The 25,638-nt window shown below is 37.7% G+C and overlaps 1 protein-coding gene across 11 annotated transcripts in view; it reads right to left on the reverse strand.

Moving 5' to 3' along the window:
- The window catches only part of CADPS2 (calcium dependent secretion activator 2), a 322,674-nt gene that overhangs the window by 195,960 nt on the left and 101,076 nt on the right, over nucleotides 1-25,638 (reverse strand). For all 11 annotated transcript variants that reach the window (XM_074827609.1, XM_074827608.1, XM_074827605.1 and 8 more), the window contains exon 3: nucleotides 15,491-15,823. In XM_074827609.1, the coding sequence (XP_074683710.1) occupies nucleotides 15,491-15,823 (333 nt within the window). The remainder of the gene's footprint in view (nucleotides 1-15,490; nucleotides 15,824-25,638) is intronic.

Consider the following 25,638-nt stretch of genomic DNA (forward strand, 5'->3'; position numbering starts at 1 on the left):
ATGATTTTTCAATGCCACCCTCTAGTCCTCACTGACCAACCCTATATCCCTGAGATGGGGAGACCAAAGCTGCACACAATATTCAGTGTATGGGCATAAGAAGGTTATATACAGCAGGAAAACGATGCCACTGTTGCACACAGAACTAATGATTTCATCACAGGGAACCCAAAGTGTCTTCCTCAAGCTGTAATTGCCCATGCTCAGTTCAGCATCCTGTGGGCATGTGCTTGTTTATTTCTCCTCTAATGTATTACTTTACATTTAGCTACATTAGAGCTTATCTGTCACGCTTTTGCCCATGCAGTTTTGTGAGGTCCTTCTGGAATTCCCTGCAACTAGCACAATATTAGAGTACACCAAACAGTTTAGGATCATCTGTAAACTCTGAGATTTCCCTTCCACTGCCTTCTCCAGGACATTCATGAAGATGTTGAATAAAGATGGAACACTTCTCCTAAATAGAGCGAATCAGGTAGAAACCACCCTTAAACTCTCTAGGAACCAATCAAAAGGAAAAAAAAAAAAAGAAACTTCCCCCCAAACCCCATCTAAAATATCAAGATTGCACCATAAAAATACCACCATCAGGACTTGCATCATTTACTGCAGAACCTGTCATTCAGAAAAAAGTGTCAAGACAAGTCAGCCCACTGACTGTTTAAGAGCAGCACTGTTTTTAAATCAACAAGTATTAACATTAAACTCCATAATTAGATGTGATTAGAATCACATTAGGATCCACATTAGTGGCTCAGTAGTGGATTATAGAAGAGAAAAAATATCTTAGCATAGGTCAAAAGTGTCACTACAAGCAACGGAATTTTTTGTCTCTTGCTCTCTTGGCATTTGTGATGATTGCACAGATCAATAGGCAAAACCCAGGTTTGCCCTTCTTACTGGTTGAGACTACAATATTCGACCAGCTCTCCTGGACAGGATGAAAACCTGAGAAAAGCATGCTGTGCTGAGACAGAAAGAAGGAGAATATTGGCAGGTTCTTAGTATTTACAGACACGCTCACTCTAAAGAATATGTGTCACAGATAAATCAAGGACGTGGATGCAAAGGATCATTTTTTATTAACAGGAATGAAAAAATTAAGATCTGTTATATGTCATACTGCAAATCTATTTTATCTAACTGTATCTTGGTTTTCACATCCACATATTGGTGTTCAGGGATGCTGTCAAGACAGACTCTACACACTCATCACAGTGCTGTCTTCCACACTGTAAAAGTCACTCCTCAGTTGCCAACTATGAAAATGCTTTCCACCCCAACTTTGCCACCAAAAATTATGACTTTCCACACAAAAAAAAATAGTTTAACTTTTATTTATTTTCTACTCGAGCCTTTATCTTGTTATCTGTATGGGTGTTCTAGGCACAGCTAGAGAGTGCAAAAAGCTTCAGAGCTATGCAGAGAGCCTATTTTACCATCCAAATAAAGTATCTTTTAAGTCAGAAATGTAGGGTCCCTAGGCAATCAATGGAGAGACAGAGAAGCCTCCAGAGAGTTATTAAAAGCACTTAAGCAGTTATCTACATGACTACCATAAATACTGTGGAGGTCCCAACTGGTAATCTCTGGTGAGTATGATGATCAAAGAAATGGGCGTTCTTGTTCTCCCTCTCACCTTCCCCCGGACCCTGCTGAAATAGATATTGGCTGTCTCATTCAATGCAAGTTGCCTTCAGGTTCTGTCTAGGGAACACCCTCCCACATCCACCCTAATCAGGAAGTGATGGGCCTTAAATGAGCTATGATTCATGTCCTGATCCTCCTTAGAAAAAGTCTTCCACTCTCCTCCTCTCCCACCCCCTGCACAGAGATTACCATATCCAAGACAATCCAAAGATTAGCATGCAAACATTGTTGGTATATAACTATTTATGTCCTAGATGGGCTCACAGCATTTTTTATTTTCCTGAAGTTATCCTTGCTTCAGAAGGAAATCCCCTCTCCTTTTGCTTACCCTCCTCACTCTCCAAAAATATCACAGAGAATGTTTTCTTGCTTTATTCATCACTGATTAGATTTTCTTTGGAGTGTTGAAACCGAAGAGAATATACGCAATTAGGGCAATAAATGTTAATGAGCATTGCATTAAGTAAGCAAAAGCACCTTGAATGTCATGCCAATATTTTTTCCCAAATAATTACATGTAGCTGACTTAACTAGATAGAAAACTTAAAATTCAGGCTGACAACTCATAATGGAAGGACTGATTTATCACAGATTTTCCAAAAACTATATACGAAGTTGCTTTCAAAATGCACCATAAAAAAACCAACAGACCAAAACACTCAGCCACGTATAAACAGTTCTTATTTCAAATAGGCAAAATGTTCCTATTTAGTTGAAAGTCTGTATTTGTATTTAAACAAATACAATATCTGATCATATCAGTAATTAACAAAAACCCAGCTAGTAATTTCTTCAAGAAAAACTATTTAAGAAAATCAGTGGATAGAAAGAAATATTGGTCAAGTTTTTTGTAAATATGATGTGGAGAAGCTAGAAGATGACAGAAATAGAATCCCGTTTTCTCCCTTTCTGTTCAATTCTGTAGCATCAGCTGATACTATTCTGTATTGCTGCCTTTTTCTAGAAGTCAGTGGTATTAGTGATGTGTACATATCTATCCCTGAAAATAAAAATCCCAAATAGTTGAGTAAGGACTAAAAATTAGATTTAATCCAGAGGTTAATGTATAAGAAGGCAAACTTCATCTACAATTTGTGTTGCACCATTAAAAACTGACTTCCATATCTATGAAGGTTCTAATGTTTTGAGTGAGGTCCAAAAGAAAACAGATTATAGATCTTCAGTCTATATTCTGTTTATTTAATGATGAGGAAAAAAGACCTTAACAAGGAAGATGAAAAAATATTGCTTAAGAGCATGTAGCTAGTATACCCTTAACAGGGGGAACTTTTTTTTTTGGTGACGCAAGAAAAGAGCCAACATCTGTTTTCCATTACAATCAGCTGTTATTCTTCTGAAAAAGTAATGTAATTAGAAATTTTCCATAAACAACTTCACTGGTAAAATAAAGCTTAGAAAATAGGTCCAAGAACAAACACCTCATACATCAGTTATCCCAAAAGAAGGACCAACTCTATTTAGCCCAGCCTAGAAACATATTTCTCCAACTTACTTGAAAATACCCTAGTGACATAGACTCCATATTGTCTCTAAGCTAACTCTAGGTAAAAGCTAGTCCAGTATTTAAGAAGCTTCATACACAATTCAACTGACCAGGAAGGAAGGGTCTGCTTAGTAGTACTCTCTAGTACTTGGCTAGATCCCAACTGACAAGGCTTTGATACCTAGCAAAAATATGAACAGTAGTATTTAGGTGGTTGCATCAAGACTGCGTATCACTATCAGCTCCTCCTATCAAAACTCTCATCATTTTTTATCTAAGTGCAAGACACAGCGCTTTAGAAATGTTGGTTAGATAGGTAATTCTGTGGTTATCAAGTCCAGCCTCCCACTTGACAACAGCAGATGAGTCAGCTGTGGCTGTATCAAGCCAAGTTCTGAAAACCTCCAAGATGGAGAATCCGCAAGTTCTCTGGCTGACCTGTTCCCTTTGCTCTGCTACCTTCATAGTTAAGTTTTCCTCCAATGATCATTCTGAATATCCTAAGTCACAGCTTGTGACAGTTAACTCCTGTTATACTATCTTCTACTACACAGTAATAGTGCCATCATCTTTGCCTTTGAAACTTCCCCCCAAGTTGCTCGCAGTAGGCTATTAGACCATCCATTAGACTCCTCTTTGCCAGGCTACACAAGTCTATCTTCCTCACCACTGCCAGGCAGAGAAGAACAACTCCTTGTCTCTTACCTATGCTGATTTTAACGTAGCACAGCATTATCTTATCTATAATGAAAGGATATTGTTGGCTTTTACTCAACCTGGCATCCATCCTGCAAACCGCTCCCCACCTCCTGCTCCTTTTCAGCACAGCTGTGACTCAACCACTTGGTTCCTAATCCAGAATCATGCCCAGGGTTACCTTGCGCAAGCTGCAAAACCTTCCACTTCTCCTTGATGAACTCCATGGGCTTTCTGTTAGCTTAATGCTCAAGATCACCCTTAACGCTTCAGCATGCCAGCTGAACCACCCTTCCCTTCAGTTTTGTACTGACCACAAATTTGCTAAAGACAGACTTTGTCTCATCATCCAAGCTGTCAATAAAAACACTGAACTCTGGAGTACTCTGTTCCCAGCTGCCAACCAGGCTTTTAAACCACTGCCTACGGCCCTTTCAGCATTGTGACCTAGTCAATTTTCAAGCCCTCTAATAGTCAACTTGTCCAGACCATACTTCAACTTACAAACGTGAATGGGTTGAAAGTCCTACCGAAGTCAAGGTACATTACCATTAACTGCTCTCCTTATTCACATAGTCATTTCATGAAAGATAGCAGTGAGGTTGGTCAGGCATGATTTACTCTTGGTATCCCTGTTAACTAACAGTGATTACCTTTACATATGTGAAAATGGATTGCAAGAGGTTGTGGCTCCAGTCTTTCCAGGGACTAAGGCAAAGCCTATAATTCTCAAACTTTCTGTACAACAGGATGGCTTGTTCCTGAGCTCTTAGTATGTTTTCTTAAGAAATCAGTGAACTACTGGGCTCCTTTTCCCCACATTGCAGTTTCTTAAGGGTCTCTGCATAGCAATTCTTTAAATTAGGAGTAACTTCACAGCTTACCTTCTCAGCCTTCCTCCAACTCCTAACTGTCTGCTGGTGATTTCTGCAGCCCAGCTGCTACCTGTGGTCACATTCACCCCCAACTCTTCCCTATTTGTGAGCAGCAGGTCAAACAGCACTAATCCCAACTGCTCCTTTTCTATTTGTGTTCAGAAACTGTTACCAACAGAGTCTAGAAACTTCCTCAACTGCTTGCACAATGCCATGTTAACCTCCCAGCAGATTGGTGGCAGGTGTCTGAAATCCACCATGAGGATCAATGCCTGACACTAGGAGACTTCTTTTAATTGTTAATAGCCTTATCCTCTTGGTCAGGTGGTCTGTAACTGACCCCCATCACAACATAACAATACTACTTTCCCTGCTGATCTTAACCCAGAGACTGGACTTCTTCTTTGTTGTCCAAATGGTGTAGACACTATTATGTAGGCATTAGTGTAGACACACTTATGAACATTCTTCTTTCTGAGAGGAAACATTATCATCTTCCTTGTAGCCTTCTACCATCCATATCTTCTCCACATGCATTGCTTTCTCATTTAACCCTGAGATTAGCTCCCTATCTTCTAACAAACCTAGTTTAAAATCCTCTGTGTTAGGTTAGCAATCCTGTCCATGAACATGTCCGTGCTTTCTTGTCAGGTTCATTCTATCACTTCTTACTAGTTCTTCTCAAAACAAGATGCCACAACCAAAGGTCAAAGCCTCACTGATTACATCAATTGTACAGGTCGGATGTGTCACCTTGGGCCACCTTTGCTCTCAGAGTCTTACAGTCACCTTTGATCTCCTCAGGGTCACATGACTGGTGCTCACACAGACAAGCAGCAAAGGGCACCAGCTGGAAGGCTAGATAAGCCTCAGGAATCTCTCTGCAACATCACAGATCCACACTAGAAGCAAGTAAAAAGGTCTGGCCAGCAGCTGGGTGCCTTTGTTCTGGACAGGGTGGAGTCACCAAACTCTTAACACTTGTTGCTTCATCTTTTTGCTGGTCCCAGTCCCATGATCTGAGGTGTCCAACATGCATTTTTCCCACAACAGGACTCACTCATCCTCCTCTGCCACCAGGGTCCTGAACCAGTTTTCTAGATGAACAATTGCAGCGAGACAGGGAGTCATTCTCCTGCTGATAGAAGTTAAAATCTTCCAGCTTCCATCCTCCTGGGAACATGGGCATGGGAGGAAACTACTAACATCAGACAAGTGGCAAAACACCAGTTACAGAAAGTCTGCTATCCATCTGTAAAACATAATAGTTGCTCCAGTATGGTAAAACTGAAATACGGGTTGGATTAAGTTTCCCGAAGGAGGGATAGGTGTTTCAGGCAAGATCCTGCTGTCTCCAGTCTCCTGAGGAAAGACAGTACAGGGAGAAGACTGTGCCAGATTGATTGGAGCATGATTTTACAGTGCTTCTAGGAATAAAACAAAGATACTCCAGAAATTGTGTGTACCTTTGGAGGCTCTCTCAGACATGGCTCAGTATTATATTCCCTCATTTATGGGCAGCCCTAGTGTTCCCACATTAGAAAAGCTTGGCACTGCACGACCAGTTAGGAAAACAGTTTATTTGGAGGTGATGGAAGGACTTTTCCATTACTTCATTTGCAAAGGCTATTTCTTCTGCCATAGCCCCAGAGTGCTTACCATAAAACAGATCCTTTCAACAGCAGCTAGAAGTCAACATTTCTACTAAATATGTGATCTCAATTTTATTTCAGATTTTTCCTGTTTATAGCTAAAATGCATGGAAGTCAATTAATTTGTTATCTCAAGGAACAGATTCCCATAGAGGACACAAAGTACACATGAATCCTATTTTTACTCTCCTCTAACTCTTCTCCTTCCCAGTAGCCTGTAAAGTTTTAGACTGAGGGTTGCAATTATTTTTTCTTCTTTCTACTCATGTTACTGACCAAAAAAGTCTTACTTCAGTTGGCCTGAGAATTTTTCATGCCTGTAGCAGAAAACTAAAATGAAGATAATCCACCTACCTATAGAAGACCTACAGAGAAACAGGCACTTTCTTGTAAACATGTCAGAAGTTTGAAATTATGAACATCTAATCACGAAGCAGACAGCCTCAGCACTGACACCAGACTCAATCTAGATGATATGAACAACTACCTTTGAGTCTTGTAATATAAAATACGGGAATAAATGACAGGCCAAGGAGCATCTCCCTGCATGACAGCTCTTCTGTTGAGAATCAATCCTCTTTTAGGGTGAGAGGGTGTCTGGGGTGGACAGCTTGGAAGATTAGAGGTTGAGAGATTAGATCCTAGAGATTAGGACAGCCTCAGCAGAAAAGACAGCTGAAAAGGTGACCTGAGAGTTCTCTCATTTTTAGGACAGCCACAAAAACACCTCCCTAGAGGATAAAAAATAAACACACAAATTATAGCCTATTCAGGGAGCTGCAGATCCCTCAGCCATTTTACATACACAATTACTCTTGCATAGGACAGTCTATCCTCTATTATGGCTGTGCTTTGATATTTCTGTTTAAAATATGTATCTACCATATATATTAGCTGGCTCATTTCCAAATTTACCTACATCTTTCCCTCTGGAGTGACTGGAGTGCAGGAACCCGTATGAACCTTGTCCAGGCAGCCAGTTGCAAAGAAACTTCCTATCAAGAAGGGATGGCTAAGAGGGTTCTCCCTTCAAAATTACAAAAATGGGCGGAAAAAAAGCAGCTAAGTTTCAGAACTAAACATTCAGTACCAGTGAGTGAGAGGGATATGGAAACATAGGCTCATTCTTTTACTGTGGCGTTTTTAGCTGCTTCTGCTGGCTTCACACTGGCTGCTGAAGACACCTCGGGACGAAAAACCCTGCAGAGGAACAAACCTAAATAATACAGAATACTACCATGTCTTAAGCAGAACAGGTGACAAATTCATGCTACAGGTCATTAAGTTATTTAGCTTGCTCATAAGCATTCAAATGCACATATAGGCTAGTAATCAGACACATCAATAAACTTAACCATCACTCCGGAAATGTGGCTCTAAAAATTATTTGTTTTCTATTTATTTACCTGAAGACACAGAATCTCTCCTTAAAAACAAAACAAAAATTTAAAAAATTAATACAACAGCCTTTGGGAGAAAAGATTTATTTTTATTGCTCAATACCAAAGTAGAGGAACTTTATCCTCAGCTGGTAATATTAAACATGATGAGTCAAATGCACCGGCGATGTTAATGTAAATGCAAGTTAAATGCTGGATATATCTGGCTTCGAGTGTTGAGAAGCTTAATTCCATTGGATCTGGAACTCAAGATAATGTCAAAACAGCATTAATTACCTCATGAAGGTTCCAAAAGAATATTTTAGGGGAAGAAACACAGGGAAAGGTAAAAAATAGAAGCAGCTTAAAAGGATCTGCTTTAACAAAGCCAAACCCAACTTCCTTATTTTTTTATGCTACTATGCCCATTCTGCTGCTGTTTTCCTGCACTCACTGAATGCCAAAGACAGTCTTAGAAAACAAAACAGCTTGAAAGAAAGATCTGCAGCCAAAATCCCAATGCTGATGATTTCAATCCTCAGAGGAGGCACAAGACAGGCTAGGGGTAATTCTCAGCTTCTCCCTGCTGATTCTCAGTCAAGCCTGGCTTACCTCTTGTGTCAAGAAAGGTGATATACAGGAGAAAAGGCCTCGAAGGATGCTGACTTAGAAAAACCAAGTAAATTCACTAGTCCATAAGTGCTGGTAGTCTCTCAGGCTACTAGAGTCCATACATGTCCAACTCCTTCACACAGATGCAAACAAAACACAAGAACAGATGCCACAATATGCACAGAATGCTCTATAATAGAAACACCCACATGTAAATTTTGTCTTAAAAGTGATTAAAAGTGAAAAGCTATCCCTCAATGTTTTTCCTTAACACTTATACTGAACAAGTAAACTTTTGAACATATTCATGGTTTTCAGATGTCCCACTCAAGTCTTCCTTTTAAATGTAGATGCCAAAGCCAATTTTTCTCACCCAATAGCTGCCTGTAAGAAGGATACTGCAATACCTCAAGCACTGAAAAGGCATTACTCTTGCCAACACATTTCTCTCTGGTATTTTCTCAGTATTCCTTCAACTACAAAGAAAAATATTTTGAAGTACTTCTCCATTATGTAACTTGCAAGGCTTTTAAACATTGTTCACAGTCAGATATTTAAACATGCTAAAAAAGTAACTTGCTTCTCTGAGGATGCTTTAATATTCTTTCCATCATTCTTCTATCATTAGATTAAATAAGAACAAATCAACATCTTTTAGGGCAGAGACTTTTTTTTTCCAAAGTAAACTCTGCTATTACAGAAAAAACACTTGTTTACAGGAGCTAAAACTCGCCCCACCCCCACCCCCCCACCCCCCCCCCGCCCGCCATTTACATACCATCAGTGTGTGTTAACAGACCTGAATCACTTGGGGGTTCCAAGACTTCCTTTTTCATCGGAAGTCATGTTATTAAGCTGAAACTCCAAACTGGCCTGACATACATTGTTCAGCTTAGCTCTGGATTTCTCATGCTCTTATTACAGAAGTAATCTTAGGAGAAATATTTGAGGTTGTAGCACTATTTTCAAAAGCACTGAAACTTTTGTTTTGAGCAAGATCTCTCCAGACCTCTTGAACAAATGAAGCACCTCAGCAAAAAAAAAAATTTAAAAAGGTAACTGTTAAAATAACTCCATATTAAATGCCTACGTGCATGTAATCAAGAGTGACATCTCATGAAGAAAAGACAACATCTAAAATCCTGTGAGAAATGACAACTTATTTCTCCATTGAAATATTTGGTTTGAATTATTCTGCCCTCTCACGAACAGACAGCAGCAGATCTTTTTTCCCCTTGAAAACAGGGAAAAATCAATCAGAAAGCAGATTCTGTTATGATGAGGAGGGCATGGGAAAAGATATGTTCTTGTATTTACAGGTACTAGAAATCAATAGTGTTTATGTGTGAACAGGCCTGAAGTGTGAACATTTGAACACTTCTGTTATCAGAGGCATGAAACACTTTTCAGGTTGACAGACATATACGACAGTTTTAAAGCACTGACCTGTTCTGTAAGGAAGCATACTGTATTGCATCATGTGCGCAGAAACTTTCCAGACTCACATTTATCATATAAAAATGTAGTCAGCACCTGAAGACTAGCTATAACTTTATAGCCTCCCACAGTCACACAAAATTACTGCTTGTCTTCTCCCAAGAGATCGCCCATACCATTGCAGTCCCTTCTGCCCCCAGAGAGCCCAGACAGCTTCTCCCCTCACTCCTGCCCTACCTGCTGTCTACTCTGCAAACTCTACAAAATTGCCTTTTATCTAGAGAGCAAATAAACCCTGCCCCATGCTGGGGGCATGCATTGGCTACCCAGCAGTAACCTCTTACCAGGTGAGGCCTGAAGGCAGCAAATCTTCTGTATAAAGCAGGTGATCAGCACGAGGTTGGTTGGTTGGTTTTTTTTTAAAAAAAAAACAGGAGAGTAGGAATATCTTGGGCCAGGTAAAAGCACATTTTCAGCCCAGAGGGATGTTTAAGACATCAGTGGATGTCTTATCTAACACCTGATGGTACCTTGAAAATATAGCAATGGACCTTGCCAACATTTTTCAGAGGTTACTTTGTTGTATCTGGTATAATTTATCATGAAATAAGTAATGCCAGTCATTGGTGACCATCGGAAAGATACTGGCTCAGCTGAAGCCATGGTCACATTATAACATCTCACAGAGCCAGCATTTTTTCTTTTGACTAAAAAGACTCAGATATATATACTGCGTAACAGTATGCTTTCTATAACATACAGCCCAAACCATTTTTTTTTTCCTGTGCCTTGCCTCAACTTAAAGAATTAATGAATCTGCTTAAGTTTTGGTCTATATACTAAGTGGAATCTTAACACTTGTTTATTTCAGGAAGAAGACTGTCAACTCTACATTGAAACTTTCTGTACAAAGATATCATTATCTTTTGTGCTTCATAAAGTTGCATTTGTCCCTATAATTTATATAGGGTATGAAAGTTTCTAAGAAAAATATCCAGAAGTATGGGAAATTCTGTGATCCGTGAGATAACTGCACTACTTTTCATGATTTTACTGAGGAAAGGATCAGAACTACAAACATTTAAAAGTCATGAAGGCCTTGTTGCAAATTAAACTGCCCTTAATTTGACTTATTTCCAAGACTGCATAAATTAACTGGACTTCAGTGAAGTGCTGGGCGAAAGAGTCCACTTGTATTGAGCACCATAAGCAGACTTCAGTTTAGGAGAAATTCTTGACAGAAAATATTCTCGTAATTAAAAATACAAAAATTTATTATGGAAGATACAATATAGTTCATCATTCTCAATATTAGACACTTATACAAAGAGTTACATCTTGTAAAAGCTAAAGATAGCAAAGGATGTAAACCAGACACAATACAAGGCTTTTAAACAGAAAATTATATCTTGCAGCAAAGTACTATCTAAAGCTATTTCCAGAGGAATTAGTTTGTGGTTGATTCCCAAAAAGTTGACAGTAGAAGACTTAGCAATTAATTCTTCTTAAAAACTGTTACATTATTCTCAAAATTATTTATTACCTGTCAGAGAAGAGAATATGACTTGCAAGAACTCTTTTCATTATGAAAACCAGTGTTGTTCTCTCCTCTCTGCACCCAAGACAAGGGCTTTAGATCAGCCAAAAAAGTCAACCTTATAAAGGTACTTTCAAAATAAAATAAACTCTCTGTGGAGTTATGATTTACCTGGTACAGAAATTCTGGTACTGGTGAAGTGGTGTAATAATAGTGCATGACCACACATCAGTCTGAGTCTGACTTTCAGTTTGACTTTCTGCGTCAAAGTTATCCTCTACATCAGTGAATAATTAAAAAAAAAAAAAAAAAAAAAAAAAGACTGTATCATGTTTGATCTCTATAAATCAAAGAAACCATAACAACTCATTGCAGCCAGGCATCTCAAAATCAAGTCAAGGAGCTCATTAAGTTCCAGCTAACTGGCAATTTCTTTATCATAAAACACATCTCAAGACAACACAATGTAAATAAAAATCAGGTGAAAGTGGTAACACTTACAAAATTGAACCTTTTAATCACAAAGAGATATAGGTGGTTGGCAGCAGTTGCTGGCCTTGCTCTAAATTGTAAAGTTGAAAACGAGTTCATAGAAGTCTTCAACATCCTAATGTGAACGTTCTGCTAATGTTCACTACCTAAGGACAAGCTTGGGCATTTAGTGTATGTTAAAAGATTGTGACAAAAAGTTATTCAATGAAAAATGCATAAAATTCTCAAAGCTATGCGGACTGTGTTTGACAACGTCAGAGAGCTGCTCTATTACTATTCACTTTATTTTTGATTAAGTTCTTGCGCTGATTGACTGAACTGTTTCTCACTGCTATCACACAAAGGATGGAGAGTGGCAACCTGTGCGGAACCAGCGTAACCCACACCCCAGCAGAATTGTCTGATTAAGAATTGAAGGGAATGCTCCATTTAGAACAGGCTGGGGAGCAAAAGCTGATGAAAACCAATAAAAAGTTTCTAAATGCAGAGAAGGTCACAAGGAGGAGACTGGCAGACAGTACCTCCTACTGTTACAAATAGCATCCTTGTCTGCTCAGCAGTCCTGTAGGTGCAGTGTAATTTACTCTTATCATCGACATTGTAAGACATTTTTCTGTTTCCTATTTCCGGAGGGCTGGAAGGAACAAAAAAAAAGGGGGAAAGAAAAATACAGAGTTTTCTGCACAAAATATAACTGTATGATTTGCTGTTAAGGGCAGCTGTTTCTCCGAGCTGCAAAATACACAGAATTTCATATATCTGATCCTCTGCTAGAAGCAGAGGCTAGAAGCCAATTCATCAAAACCTCTATCAAAAATACAATTTTAACATCTGTTTGGACTTTCACTTATCTCACTGCTCCCAGACACTATTGATTATCATTATCTGCAAGTCTCTAGTATTCTAAACATCAGCAGCAAAGGGAAATGAAAGTGAGCATTTTCATACAAAGACAGATAGAGGCTTCTAGGGCAGAATGAAAACTGCTGGTGCTGACTGAAATCTGACTCTAACTTAATCTCATCTTCTAGAAATACACTGTCAATAGAAAGGAATAAGATACAGCCTAAACTAAAATATTTATTAAAACTATAATGAAAAATAAGGAATTTCACCAAGGGAGAAAAGGCATTACATTATCAGAGACTGGTTGCTGTCTGCAATACACTTCCTAGGAGGGCTATGTTGTTGTCGGTTTCTTTGCAACAGGCTTCTTCTCATACCTTTGCTGTATTATGTGGTTGACTGGACCACAGGAACAGGATATGAAATATATGGTTGGTAGAAGCTCTGTTGGAGAACATAATTAAAGTTTTTGCTTTAGCACAGTAATCTCATCCTTGCCTTGGAAAACTATAATCTTCAGAAAACTAGAACCTCAAATAAGAAGGGTATAGGCTTGAAGCCTTTCCCTCTCCATTCTTCCCAGCTTGAAATATGTACGTGATTCTATATCTGTTCCCAAAGAAGTAGGCCTCCCTTTCTTCCCCTCCTCCAATACCTATACAAATCCAGGGTAAACAATGTGTATTTTGGAGACCTGCACAGGAGATTTTACAACCTTCAGTGTCAAAACCAGGAAGAGCAAGAGAAGAGTCTTCTCTTAATGTCATTCAGTCATCTTTGCACACATCAGGATGACCAATCAGTCTTTATCCCTTCCTACCTAACACAAGATTATTTCCTCTTTAATTTGCAATTCAAAAAATAGAAAAGAAGATCATCCCGTGCTCAAATTTCTACCGTTGGTAGAAGACAAAAACGAGTCACTGCCATGTTTCAGACTCTCCATAGGTTATGGACCAAGAACAGACAGAAAATTGTTGCTATTTTCCAAGTAGTTTTGTTCCATCAACATTCCTACAATTAAGAACCAAAGTAAAGAAGTCTTCAAGTATACAGATACAAGAACCTAGTGGACTGTATCATCAGAACCACTTCTAGACTAAGGGAACAATTTTTTTGTTTAATTGTTCAAAGCTCTACAGTCACGTTTGTTTGTGTTCCTCTAGCACAACACAGACTAACAGCAGATTTGACCATTCACAGTGACATATAAAGTAAGATTTAGCAATCATCAGACACCAGAGGAGGGAGGAATCCATACAGAGTTTCTACTGTAAATAGCGGGTTATCTATTCTGGGGAAAAAAATTGTTAATTTTTCATGTTTTCAGATATTGGAACAGCTTGCCCAGAGAGTTTGAGCAGTCCATCTCCATTCTTGGAAATTTTAAGACCTGATTGGTTAAAGCCCTCAGTAACCTGGTCTGTCCTTACAGTTGACCCTGGTTTGAGCAGGAGGTTGAACTGAATGATCTCCTGAGGTCTCTTCCAAACTGAATTATCCCATGCCTCTATGTTCTATTGTACGAAAAACCCAAATAAGCAGGATTATCCCCCAAGATTTCAGTGCTTCATCTTGTTACCAACCTGCATATCCCAGAGGTTAGCTTCATGACTTACATGTATGTGAATTAAGAGACAAAAGGAGAAGGATGGGGCAAACAGGAAAAAAAGAAGGAATATTTTCTATCTCTTTCCATTCAAAACACTGCTAATTCAGAAGTCTCCTTCCACCCTGTTGGTAAAGAGCTCACAGTAAAAACAGAAAGCCCTCAAAATTTGATGCAGAATATTATAGTATTTTCATTACGAAGTTGGATTTACGACCCTGCGAATCATTAGACACAACAGATGTTTCAGTCATAGAAGAGTTACATGATTTCATGCCACACTAATACACAAATGAAGTAGGCAACAATGTCCAAGAATCCTCATTTGTTCCCATATTAAGATGGCGCATAACTACAAGCCAACCTTCAGCATAATATATGAAAAGCAGATTAGCTGTAGTCTGGCGTACTATTTTATAGACAGAATAGCTATGGGAGCTCAGTTTAAATGCTACATCCATGCTGGTTGGTTGCAAGACTTTCATAAATACCTCGCTTTTTTCAGCTTTCTCCTCCCTAAATAACTGCTAATTTATAGTTGCATCACTATGAAAACTGGCCAGATAAAATATTTTTACATACCATTTACACTACTGATTAGTGATAGATTATACATATAAATCCAAATACAACTGCTGAATAGACTGGTTGTCTTGGTCTCAGTAATTTATGGGGAACATCACTGTTATCCAACAAAGCAACAAAGTAAAAACATGAAAATCAGCTTCGTAGATAGCGTTTGAAATGAAGCACATTGAGTTCTAATGTACCAACCTTCCAGACACTCAATGGCAAAGAACATCCTGAATCCAATCACCTGCCACCTATCTATTTATGGCAGCAAATTTCTTTTAAAGATGTATACACATACACACAAATGTATGTATATACATATGTAACTTATATGAGGGTATGCAGGTATATAGACCATAGAACATTCTGCAGAAACACCCAAATCACTGGAGCTGTGACACTGTAAAAGGATTTAGGAGATAGATCCCTGTAGTCTGGCATACCCTTTTTCCAAGTGCTCTCCAGTGATCAGATGATGCAAAGATTCCTTTCTGAGGGGTCTCATCTCCTTGGACTGTGGAGATGTACTTAAAAATAAAGGCTTCTACACACAGGGAGGAAGCACTTGACCTGTTGGCAGGTGGGAGATATTTTGGACATAACAGAACCGAGTGACACCAATACTTACTTGGCAGGCATTATAAATCAACTGATGTTCCAATTTTTTGATCCCTAGAATCTGCTGAAACATTTCATAAAGCTGTTCCTTGCTCAGAATCAGCTCCGATACAGCACTTAAGGCCATTCTATTCGGCTGTTTGCAAAAGTCCTCTTCTCCCTTGTAAATGGCATCGTATTTGGCTAGCCAAGAACTTAACACTGTCTCTTTGCTTAATCCATCAATTTCTGGCAAACTTCGGACTCTCTTTTCTATGTTTTTCTTAAAAACATCTCTGAAGTCATTTGCAGAACATCCTCCACTGTGGACCATTCTTGCAACTCGGTCACTCTTGAGAAATACCTTTTAAAATAAAAGAAGAGGAAAAAAAAGAAACAGAAAAAGTTAGGCATGGACACAAACACAAAACAATCCCTTATAAATAGATTACAAGCTAGTATTTTGCTTCTGTGTAAGATGGATTTATAAGAAAGAATTACACAGGTCAAGTTTGCTATATTTGCTATAGAGAAACAAGTGACCACATTGAAAAAGTAAGTTTCTGCATTGAATAAGTACTTAAACTAAGTAGCTTTTATGCACAAATTTACAATAGCTAAGCTAGAATGAAGTTTGAATTAACAGCAGCTAATTTGAAACTTACCTACGAGATTTAATTAATCTTTTCTCCGTGAAAAGCACAGAAGTCTAAAGTTACTTGCAAGTAACTCATGGATAAACTACACTGTCTCAAATGATCTTTAAGCCAGCCAATAATCTCACGGAAGATGAGACAGAAATCCGGGGAAAAAAAAAAAATAGAGAAATACTACAATCAATATTAACACTAGAGAGAAGAAAAAGTCAGAGATACAGGAACTGATTCTACTACTGTAGATACAATAGTGGAGACACAATACGGGATTCTGTGTAAAAAACCAAAACAAAAACCCTCTCCCAAGTACACATACTCTTAAGATACAACAAGGCAAATTACAACAACAAACCAATTAAATCAGCATCAGCATTCTGCAAGAACTTTTCAGTGTTCAAGGATGGTTGCATTCATTTCTTCTAACACAGGAGTTGGCAAGGTTGATCCTTCCAGCCACTGCATGTGGCCAGCTCATTTCTAGTAGCAAGTCTCATGAAACTGTTCCTATACAATATGCAACCAACAAAAAGATGACCACTGCAGCATGACCAGCTGTGTAAACAACAGATGTGTGCCTTGGATAAGGGATAAACTGCATCATGCCGTTGAACAGGTAACTCAGGGAGAACCACCTGGCTTCCTGCAGCAGAGGGAGATGGGTTGAGGCCCTCCACCCTGCAAGGCTTGGCAGCTCAGGGACTGCTTGGGTGCCAACCAAGCACAGCTGAAATTCAAAGAACAGATGTGATACCATGTAGTCTAAACAGATTTCCTATCCATCACCTTTCTGACTTTTCTTTGCTCTCTCCAATCAGATGCTATGAAGTGAAAGATGAATTAACTACGCATTTTCAGATAGTCATTTTAGTCACCAAGAGCTATGAAAACACAATGAATGGAGATGATAGCACAGCAGAGCTCTGACTCCATATGCTATCGCATGTTGGAAGACAGTACACCTAACAACCAACCTAAAATACTACTGTCCTTCATTTGGAAAATACAAAACAGAGAGTAGGAGAGGAGCTAAAAAGCTGAGCAGAGAGGAGTACACAGGTGGAAACAGATAAAGAAAAACATACTCTAAAAGTTCCAGTGCTTGTTGATGCATCCCTGTAGTGTATTTTAAAATGCAGTTACTTACAAAATATATCTTTCAACAGATATCCTAACTGACATTGTACAGAAGGCTGCAGATTAAGCCTAAAACTACTTGCCCAAACAGATTACTCAAAAAACCCATCATCAATATCTGCTAATCACATTTTATGCTCTAATTGTACCATGATGGATTTCCCTTTTTGGAGACATAAGTATTTAAGGTTAAATTCTTATCTGTAACGGGACCTGACACGGTTACTGTCAATTAATGCCGATATTAATTTCCTCAAAATGGTACACAAATATTGAATCTCATTTCCAAACAAATAATTATCAGAAATTCCACTCAGCAATAAAACTTATCAACACAAACAGGTACAAGGATATTAAGCCTTTCCTTGTTTTAATGGTCTGCAATTATGATTCATTCATTCCTCCAACAGCTTCACTAGAAAGCAAATAGAAAAGAAAGTATTTTTAAAACAATAACTTCAAGCTAACTTCAGCTACTTTGTACCATTCATAAACAACATTAAACCTTCCATCACGTTAGTTTGCATACCCAATGAGAGAAAGCAGATGCCGAAGGGCGGAATAAAGAATATTTATAGGCTCTTCCCACCCAAAATCTCATGTTTATCCAAGATTACACAACCCTATGTATTGCTAATATAACTGCATCAGTCTAACAAACAAAAAAAAAGTCTGCAAAATACACACTGTAAGATCATCAGAATTCACCTTTCATTACCTTCTTTCAGTTACATTATTCAAAACCATTAAACCAGAATGGAGGGACTGAAAAGCTGCTAGTGCTTCCCTTGACTTATGAACCACAGTACTGAAAATTTGTTTCTGATTTTGAAGTTGATTTTCTAGGAGACTGCAGGAAAAATCTGCTCCATTTTTTCAACACTTACCTGTGGGAAAGGGAGCACTATTCTAACACTTGGTGCCTGCAACACTGACAAAATAATGGCGTGTTCATGCTGGGCAAAACAACAGGTATGTGCAAATACAAAATACAATTTGCATGTATCCCTGACCTTAAAATGTTCCCTTCTGAAGTGTTTCAGGTCACAAACTGTATTTTTATTAAATTATTCCAAGATAATTCTTTTGCAAAAGATACAGTGGATATTAAAGGAAATTACTCAAAATATAAACCCAAGGTGTGAATAACAGACTACAGAAAGTACATGGTTGGCTCTGAAAAAGAATTCATTATACCTAAAGCTCTTACTGTATCACTCCTTTTTGAGCAGCAATTTACCCAAATTTTTCCTGAGGGGAAAAAATATAAAATCATCTTTAAAATGAACTACTTGTATTTGAGATAATTAAAAATAAATAATAACATTTGAACTGAAAGACTCCATTTTCAAGACTTTGTTTGCAACAGAAAACCATAAGAGAAGGAAAATGCAGTTAGGAGTGTACCATATGTGCCTCAAATTTGACACAGTAAGATGCATTAAAAAGCTATTAAATGTCTCATTATTCCTGTTCCTGAAAGACATATGGTACACTTCATGTTAAATGCAAAATCCTTTGCTTCAGTTATATTTCTAGAGATTTGTCTCCTCAGTTTCAAAGCCTTTCTGAGCCATTTTATGGCTGCTTTTTAAAAAAAAAAAAATCTAAATATTAGTTTAGGGGAATTGCTACTGTATAGAGAATGGTATGCCACCAATTTCATGTCAATGAAGTTACTGTTTCCATCATTGTTCCAGTAGCCCGTCTGCCTGTGGGTCCAGTCTAGGGATACATACATGCTTCACAACACTGGTGGTACTCTGTTGGCAGCATTCAGTTTTAGAATGAAATATATAAGCTTCTGTAGTAGTCTTAATGTAGTTTGCCACTTCTTCTTCAATGTGGATTAGATGCGCAGCCCAATCATCCCCATTAGGGAAAATATTTGTGTTGATATCTATCTTTAAAGCAAAATACTAAGTAAGTGCATTCACTAAATTGTTGGCTCTTCTTCCCTTTATTCTTGTATCTGAAATGTCTGATCATTAGACTAATTAAATAATCATTCAAAACCCTACAATGTTAAAATGGTATCTCAAGTCTCTCAGCACTAGGGGGGAAACTGGAGAGAAACAAATATTAGAGGTTTGAATGTAAAATATAAAATACCAGAAAAAGATATTGTGGGGACAAAGAAATCTATTTCTACTGGGAACTAGATTTGGGAGATAAGCCATAATCGTTTGGAAATCCTCATATTATTTAGAAATAATTGGACAAGAGTCAAAGTTTTTAATGACGTATTTCCTGTTTCTACCAATGTTTTCTGGACTTCCTCAAAATTCCTGGAATAACACACTTTGTCAGTCAGCATTTGAATTTTTAGTATCATTATTGGTTCCTTGAATCTAGGTCAACATCAACTCTTCATGTTACCCACTGCTAATAAACTATCAAACACCAAAAAGAAACGCCCTATTAACACATACAGTACATTCAGGAAGAAATAGATAGTTAAAAGACAGATTTTGATGGGCCCAATATACCCCCTTTGAGGAACTTTTTCAATTCACATTATTTAGAGCCCTTCTAAATATTCTTGGACTGAGCCATACCTACAGCCTTTGATAGATAAAGTTCTCCTCATATCATAACCATGCAAAGATGATCAGGTAAGGAATTAAAAAAAAAAAAATCCTTAATTTCTTCTTCCCTTATAATCACAGTAACAATTATAATTTGCATTGATCTACTGAAGAATGGTTTAAATTCACTTTTTTCCAATCATTATACATTTGCAATTTCATATGTTACAAATGCTAGTAAAAAGATTAATTCAAAGGAGTCTTTAGCACTAGATAGTTACAAAATACATAAATAAAATACAAAAGTGCATTTCTGTTTAAGAAAGATGAAAAAGATGAAAAATCATCATTTAGCAGTACCTACAACTTGAGAAGATATTGGAAATATTAAACACAGAACTGTTTTTTCATCTTCTAGCACATACCCCTTAAATAACATTTCTATTTATTGAACATCATACCAAATTTAACTAACTAAATATGCAGGCAACACAAACATGACAAATTGTCCACTGTGAAGCCTAGAAGAAAACATAAGCAATATGCAAAAGAGTTTGCATAAACTCAACTGTAGATAACCTTTGCCTTTTATTTGTAAACAGATGAAATATGTGGTCTATTAGGCCATGCATTACAAACTTTTACATGTGTTTTCTTTCATTTGAAGGACACATACTGATGGATTCTATTAAGTTCACCTTTTTAGCCAGTTTGGAAGAAAAAACCCCAACACAGTAATTATAAATATCTATAATGTTTCTACCAGTTTGTTTCAGTGGTGTTATTAATAAAAAATAACATTTTCTAATTCTGCAACACATATCAGTAAAGCACGACCTTACAGCTACTGGCTTGTATATCAGTTCTAGCAGAGCCTGACTCAGCTCTAGGCACAGCGCCAACTGGCAACACACTAAACTCGCGCTGACCAAATTATTTTACAAGCTCTTTTATTCTCTGGCAGCAAACTTTGCAAAAGGGTTTGATAAAGAGAAAATTTATGATCTAAGCCCCTCCACTTTTTAAATAAAGGACTGCAAAAACAAACAACAAAAAAGTGCTCTAAACAGTACATTATCCCAAAAGGGAAAAAATATATACACCAGGATATTTAACCAAAATCTCACTTTCATATTAACATTCTCTTCCAAAGTAAACCACAGGAAGTACCCCTCCCCTCCATTATTTTTAATTGCAAAAATGTTGTGGTTACAGTAAAAAGCTCTTGCAGAACACCACTCACACGTGTGGTATATGCAGTGCTACAGAATAAAAATCCTTGGTTTTGTAGGTAATAAGTTATAATGGAACACTTTTTTCAACATAAAACCGTCTTCTTATTAACCATGTGAAAATTGAAATTTTAGTTTCAGGGAATGTGTGTGCATATATGTGTATTATATATATTAAAAAGCATATGTGTCTATGTAATGCATGTGTGTATACACACACAGAGAAATGCACTGCAGTGAGTCATGTTCCTCCATCACCCATTTTGGAGACAAACTGAATTCAGCTATGACTTGTTGCTGCTTATGTTTTGAGTAGAAGTTCTGTGTGGTAACATAGGATTTTGTTTAAGCAAAACTTGTTTGCTCTTTTGAAGTTCAAAAGGGTACCGAGAAGGGCAGAAGGACCATAAGAATCATTTCACAGTCTCTGAAAGGAAACTCCTTACTCATCTGGCCTCTGTACTCCTTCTAGTAGTGCAACTGCGCTGACATTCTCAACTTCATTAAGCAAAGTAGCACTGGGAACTTCATTTGCCACAAGAGCAGCTAGAGATTTGTCTTCATTTTTGACAGTCACTGCTGTTCTTCTTGTTTTGAGGAGATCACATTTACACTCTAGACACGTCCTGTGTCTTAACAGCCAGGGCTCAATGGAAAAGATGGCTGCAGCTCAAAATGCACACTACGTCTCTGGGACAGTAACCTTCTAGACATACTAGACATCATCTGAGTCAGCTTCCTTATCACCTTTCTTTACAACACATAGTTCAAGCTGACTAATAGCTTTTTTCACTTCTGTTAAATTCTGTCATTACTGAATCCAAGCTCTTGGTATCCTAAATATCACAGCACAGTAGTAGGTGGAATAGAACACCACAGCCTTTATATACAGAGAGGGCCTCTAAATAATGGTTCACCCAGGAGTTGTGGTAGATTCCTACTTCAGTTACCTTGATTAGTTGTATGCCATTCTGAATTAAGCATAAAATGTCCTTGTCTTCCAGACTATCAACAACAGCTGTAACAGTTCCCTCTGCACTGGTGTAGACAATAGGAAATGCTTCATTACCCCCACTTGGATACTTGTAAGTGCTCCAATTGATGCTGCACACTTTATTTGGCTTGTGTAAGTACACTATCTCCTCCTAATTAGGACTATCCAGGTCTCTGCTTCTGTTGGCCTCCTGAAGCTTGCTGCAACCACTGCAGTCTGGTCATTTGGGTAGCACCACTGATCCAGACACATTCTTTAATGGTGAAGCTCTTCCAAAGACTACACTGGGTGCTGACTCCCACATGGTCCTCTTCACCTGAAACAAAATGCTTAGGCAAGCAATTCCTGATGCATGGATGGGATTGTGATCAAAGCCGACAGGGCACCATCAAGACTGCAAAGCATAACCACTGGGAGTATCTGGCCTCTCTTCTCCAAGCCCCAGTCACATCCTGTTCATGAAGAAATACACCTTTAGGGCATTCTTCCCAGTTGGAGCTGCAGCTTGTCACAGAGGCTCAGTCTGCTTAGAGTTGTGTTGCTTCACCGTATTACTGCCACCAGTGATGGCATTACTGCTCTTTAGCTGGTGGGATTCTCCTTGGACAGGTGGGATACACTTCCCACTCCTGTGTTTTGTGATGCTGCCATGTCAATCTCCTGTGCTTTTGTGTCAATCTCCTGTGATTTTGGTGAAGGTGAGGACAGACCCATGGTCCTCAAGATAACAGCTGCCCCAATTTCATCTTCCTGCCATTGTTACATTGTTACTTATTATACAATACTTTAATCCTACATTCATTGACTATCAATGCCCCCACATAAACCTTTAAAGTTTAATCTCTCTCAGGAAAAAAAAAGAGAAAATTTTACTGTAAGGCATGTAAGGAAAGTTCTGCCTCTGACATCATACATGCCACCTTTCAAGTGTTTCCAGAGCTTTCAAACTGTATTACACACATAAATTATATGTCTATTGCTATGTGAGGGCCAGACACTGTCTCTCCTACACCAGCTCACAAAGACTGATGAGCCAGCTAGTTAGTTATCCAGATCTCCAATATATTTATTCATGCCAATGTACTGCAACTGACATTTGGGGCATCCTTAAAACACACTAACATTAAAACTGAACTTTTCCATATAACTAAGAAAAAAGGTTGTCAGATAAGGCTTACAGATATTTCTCTTTGGAGATTTTTTTTTTTTTTCAGGAGAACCCTATCAACCAGACACAGACATACAACCACAGAGCATTTTGTCCTTAAGGAATCATGCTTGTATTAAGGGATATTTATTTTTTTTTACTTTCAGCTTGCTTGAAACAAAGCTAGAACTGTATTAAGATTAATGGCAACTATGTCTTATTAGAAATTGTCAATTAAAATTTAAAAATATAAATGAATAGAAGTACCTCTTTGATAAATACTGAACAAGGGCAAAAAGGACTTTGACAAAAGTCCAAGGAATACTCAAGTTTGTGAATGCTTTTCAGGTTTCTGATGTACTTTTCTGATGTGTTCTCCACTCAAGCTCCTGGTGTGCTTCTTACAGTTATCAGAACTCTTGAGTTTATGACACACACAACAAATTTTTAAAAATGGCCAGCAATTTTCAGGGCTAAACTGAGCTCTAAAATTTCTGCAAAACACTATAATTCTCTTTCTAGGAACTAAAAGGAATTGAAATAAGTTTCTTACTTAAAAAATTGATGTGACATGCATCATCATGCTGTACTACAAGCATTACTTTATGCAAAACAAAGCATAGGACATTTGATGTGTGATATTAAATAGCACCTTTGCTGCTACTGAACTAGCTCCTCAAAGCCTCTCATACAACAGCTCATTAGCAACTTTCATGCCATTCAACACTCTCACCCACTTCTTAAGGTCCTTTCTGTTCCACAGGAATAAAAATATTCCCCATTTCAGTCATTAATGTGAGCAATGTTCTCTGGGACCAGCACACACAGCCCTCGGTAGTTCTAACAAACTCTGAAACCACACAATGCATCACATCGAGAATCGGGACTAGTTTGATGAATGTGCAAAAAAATTCTGACAGTTTGGAGGACAACTTCCACAATGACATATTTTAGGAACAAAGGCTTATGCCTAGTAGGTATTAACATATATTATAACCAACAGTGTTTGCTGCCATACCCTGGAGCTGCAGAAAAAACCCACTGTTTCAGATATGACGTTCTCACTACACTTATGAGAGAGTCTGGCAAGAAATAAAAAATACTCCAAAAATTACAAAGTTGATGTTGAGATTAGGTTTAGTCTGATCAACTAATCAGACTACAAGAACAAGATCATTTTCAGCCAAAAATCAATAGGTTATGCAGTAGCTTCGTACATCTAATAGTATATATTAATTATTTTTATGCTAGTTGAATAAAATTACTGCATTAGCCATTGAAACAGCATTTACATTCTAAGAGACTAACAGTTACCAGTGCATTTTAATAACTACTTTTAATAACTATCATCTGCTGAACATGAGTGGAAATTGAGCTACTTACCGAAATTTGCTCATTATTTTGAAATCAGAAGTATTTTTTATGTTAAAAAAAAAAAAATATAAGAGTGGCTTGCAGGTCTTCCTCCCTCATTCCTTTTCACCCCCTAGAAATATCCTCCAGGCACTATTTTGATTTTTTTTTTTTCAGTGAAATTATGAGTTAAAGAGCCATTTTTCTTTATTTGTGTAAGTCTTCAGAACAGAATCCTTACCTTCAGGTAAAAGCAAAACATACTCAAATTTTAAGAGATCACACTAATAAACTCATTTCTCTATTTAAGTATTTCTGTCATGATTTTGTTAATCACATGTTTCTTCTCCTAAAAGTATACTACACACTACAGTTTTTTCTAATTCAGGGGAAAAAATGCTTAAATAACAAAAATCTTCAATTTTGGTTAACAGCAAGTTTGTTTTTAAAACCTCCTTAAAACATCACACTACATTAAGGTGAGAAAAAGAAATAAAATTTAAAGTAATAAACCATCATCGTCTGAAGAGACATAATATTAATTTAATATTTTTCCTCTTTGTTTTTAAATATGTCTATTATCCTTCTGGAGTATATTAAGCTATGATTTCTTCTTATCAAGAGTAATGGTTCAGAAACCATCACAAGTTAATGTTTTCTTTGACCCTTTGGGGCAATATCATAACTGCACATTGGACATTTCCCACAGCTTTGCAACCAGCTGTCTGTAAAAAAACTCACCAAAACCCAAACTCTTGAGTATTAAAATGTGTGCTACTTCTCTAGGATTATATGCTTGTAAGCATAATACACAACACTCTGCACTGGGATTTGTTTCTTTGCCTCCTTTTTCAAATTGGCCCAAGCAATTGCCCACAGTCTTCCCAAATTTCTGTTCCTGATGTACTCATGTACTGCAATGTTCGTGCCCTGGGCACAAGAACAAACAGAGCTATAGTGACAATCACCATAAAAAATCCACAAAACTATTTCACCCAGAAGCATTGTTTTCTCCTGGATTCATTTATTAAAGTTATCCAGATGCCCTTTTAGAACAAGCATATTTATCCTCCTTTCAAGGCTGACAACAGCAACAATAGTTTTTGCACCCTGGTGAGATATAGGAAGTTATATC

Source organism: Strix aluco, chromosome 5, assembly GCF_031877795.1.
Source record: "Strix aluco isolate bStrAlu1 chromosome 5, bStrAlu1.hap1, whole genome shotgun sequence".
Taxonomy (NCBI): domain Eukaryota; kingdom Metazoa; phylum Chordata; class Aves; order Strigiformes; family Strigidae; genus Strix; species Strix aluco.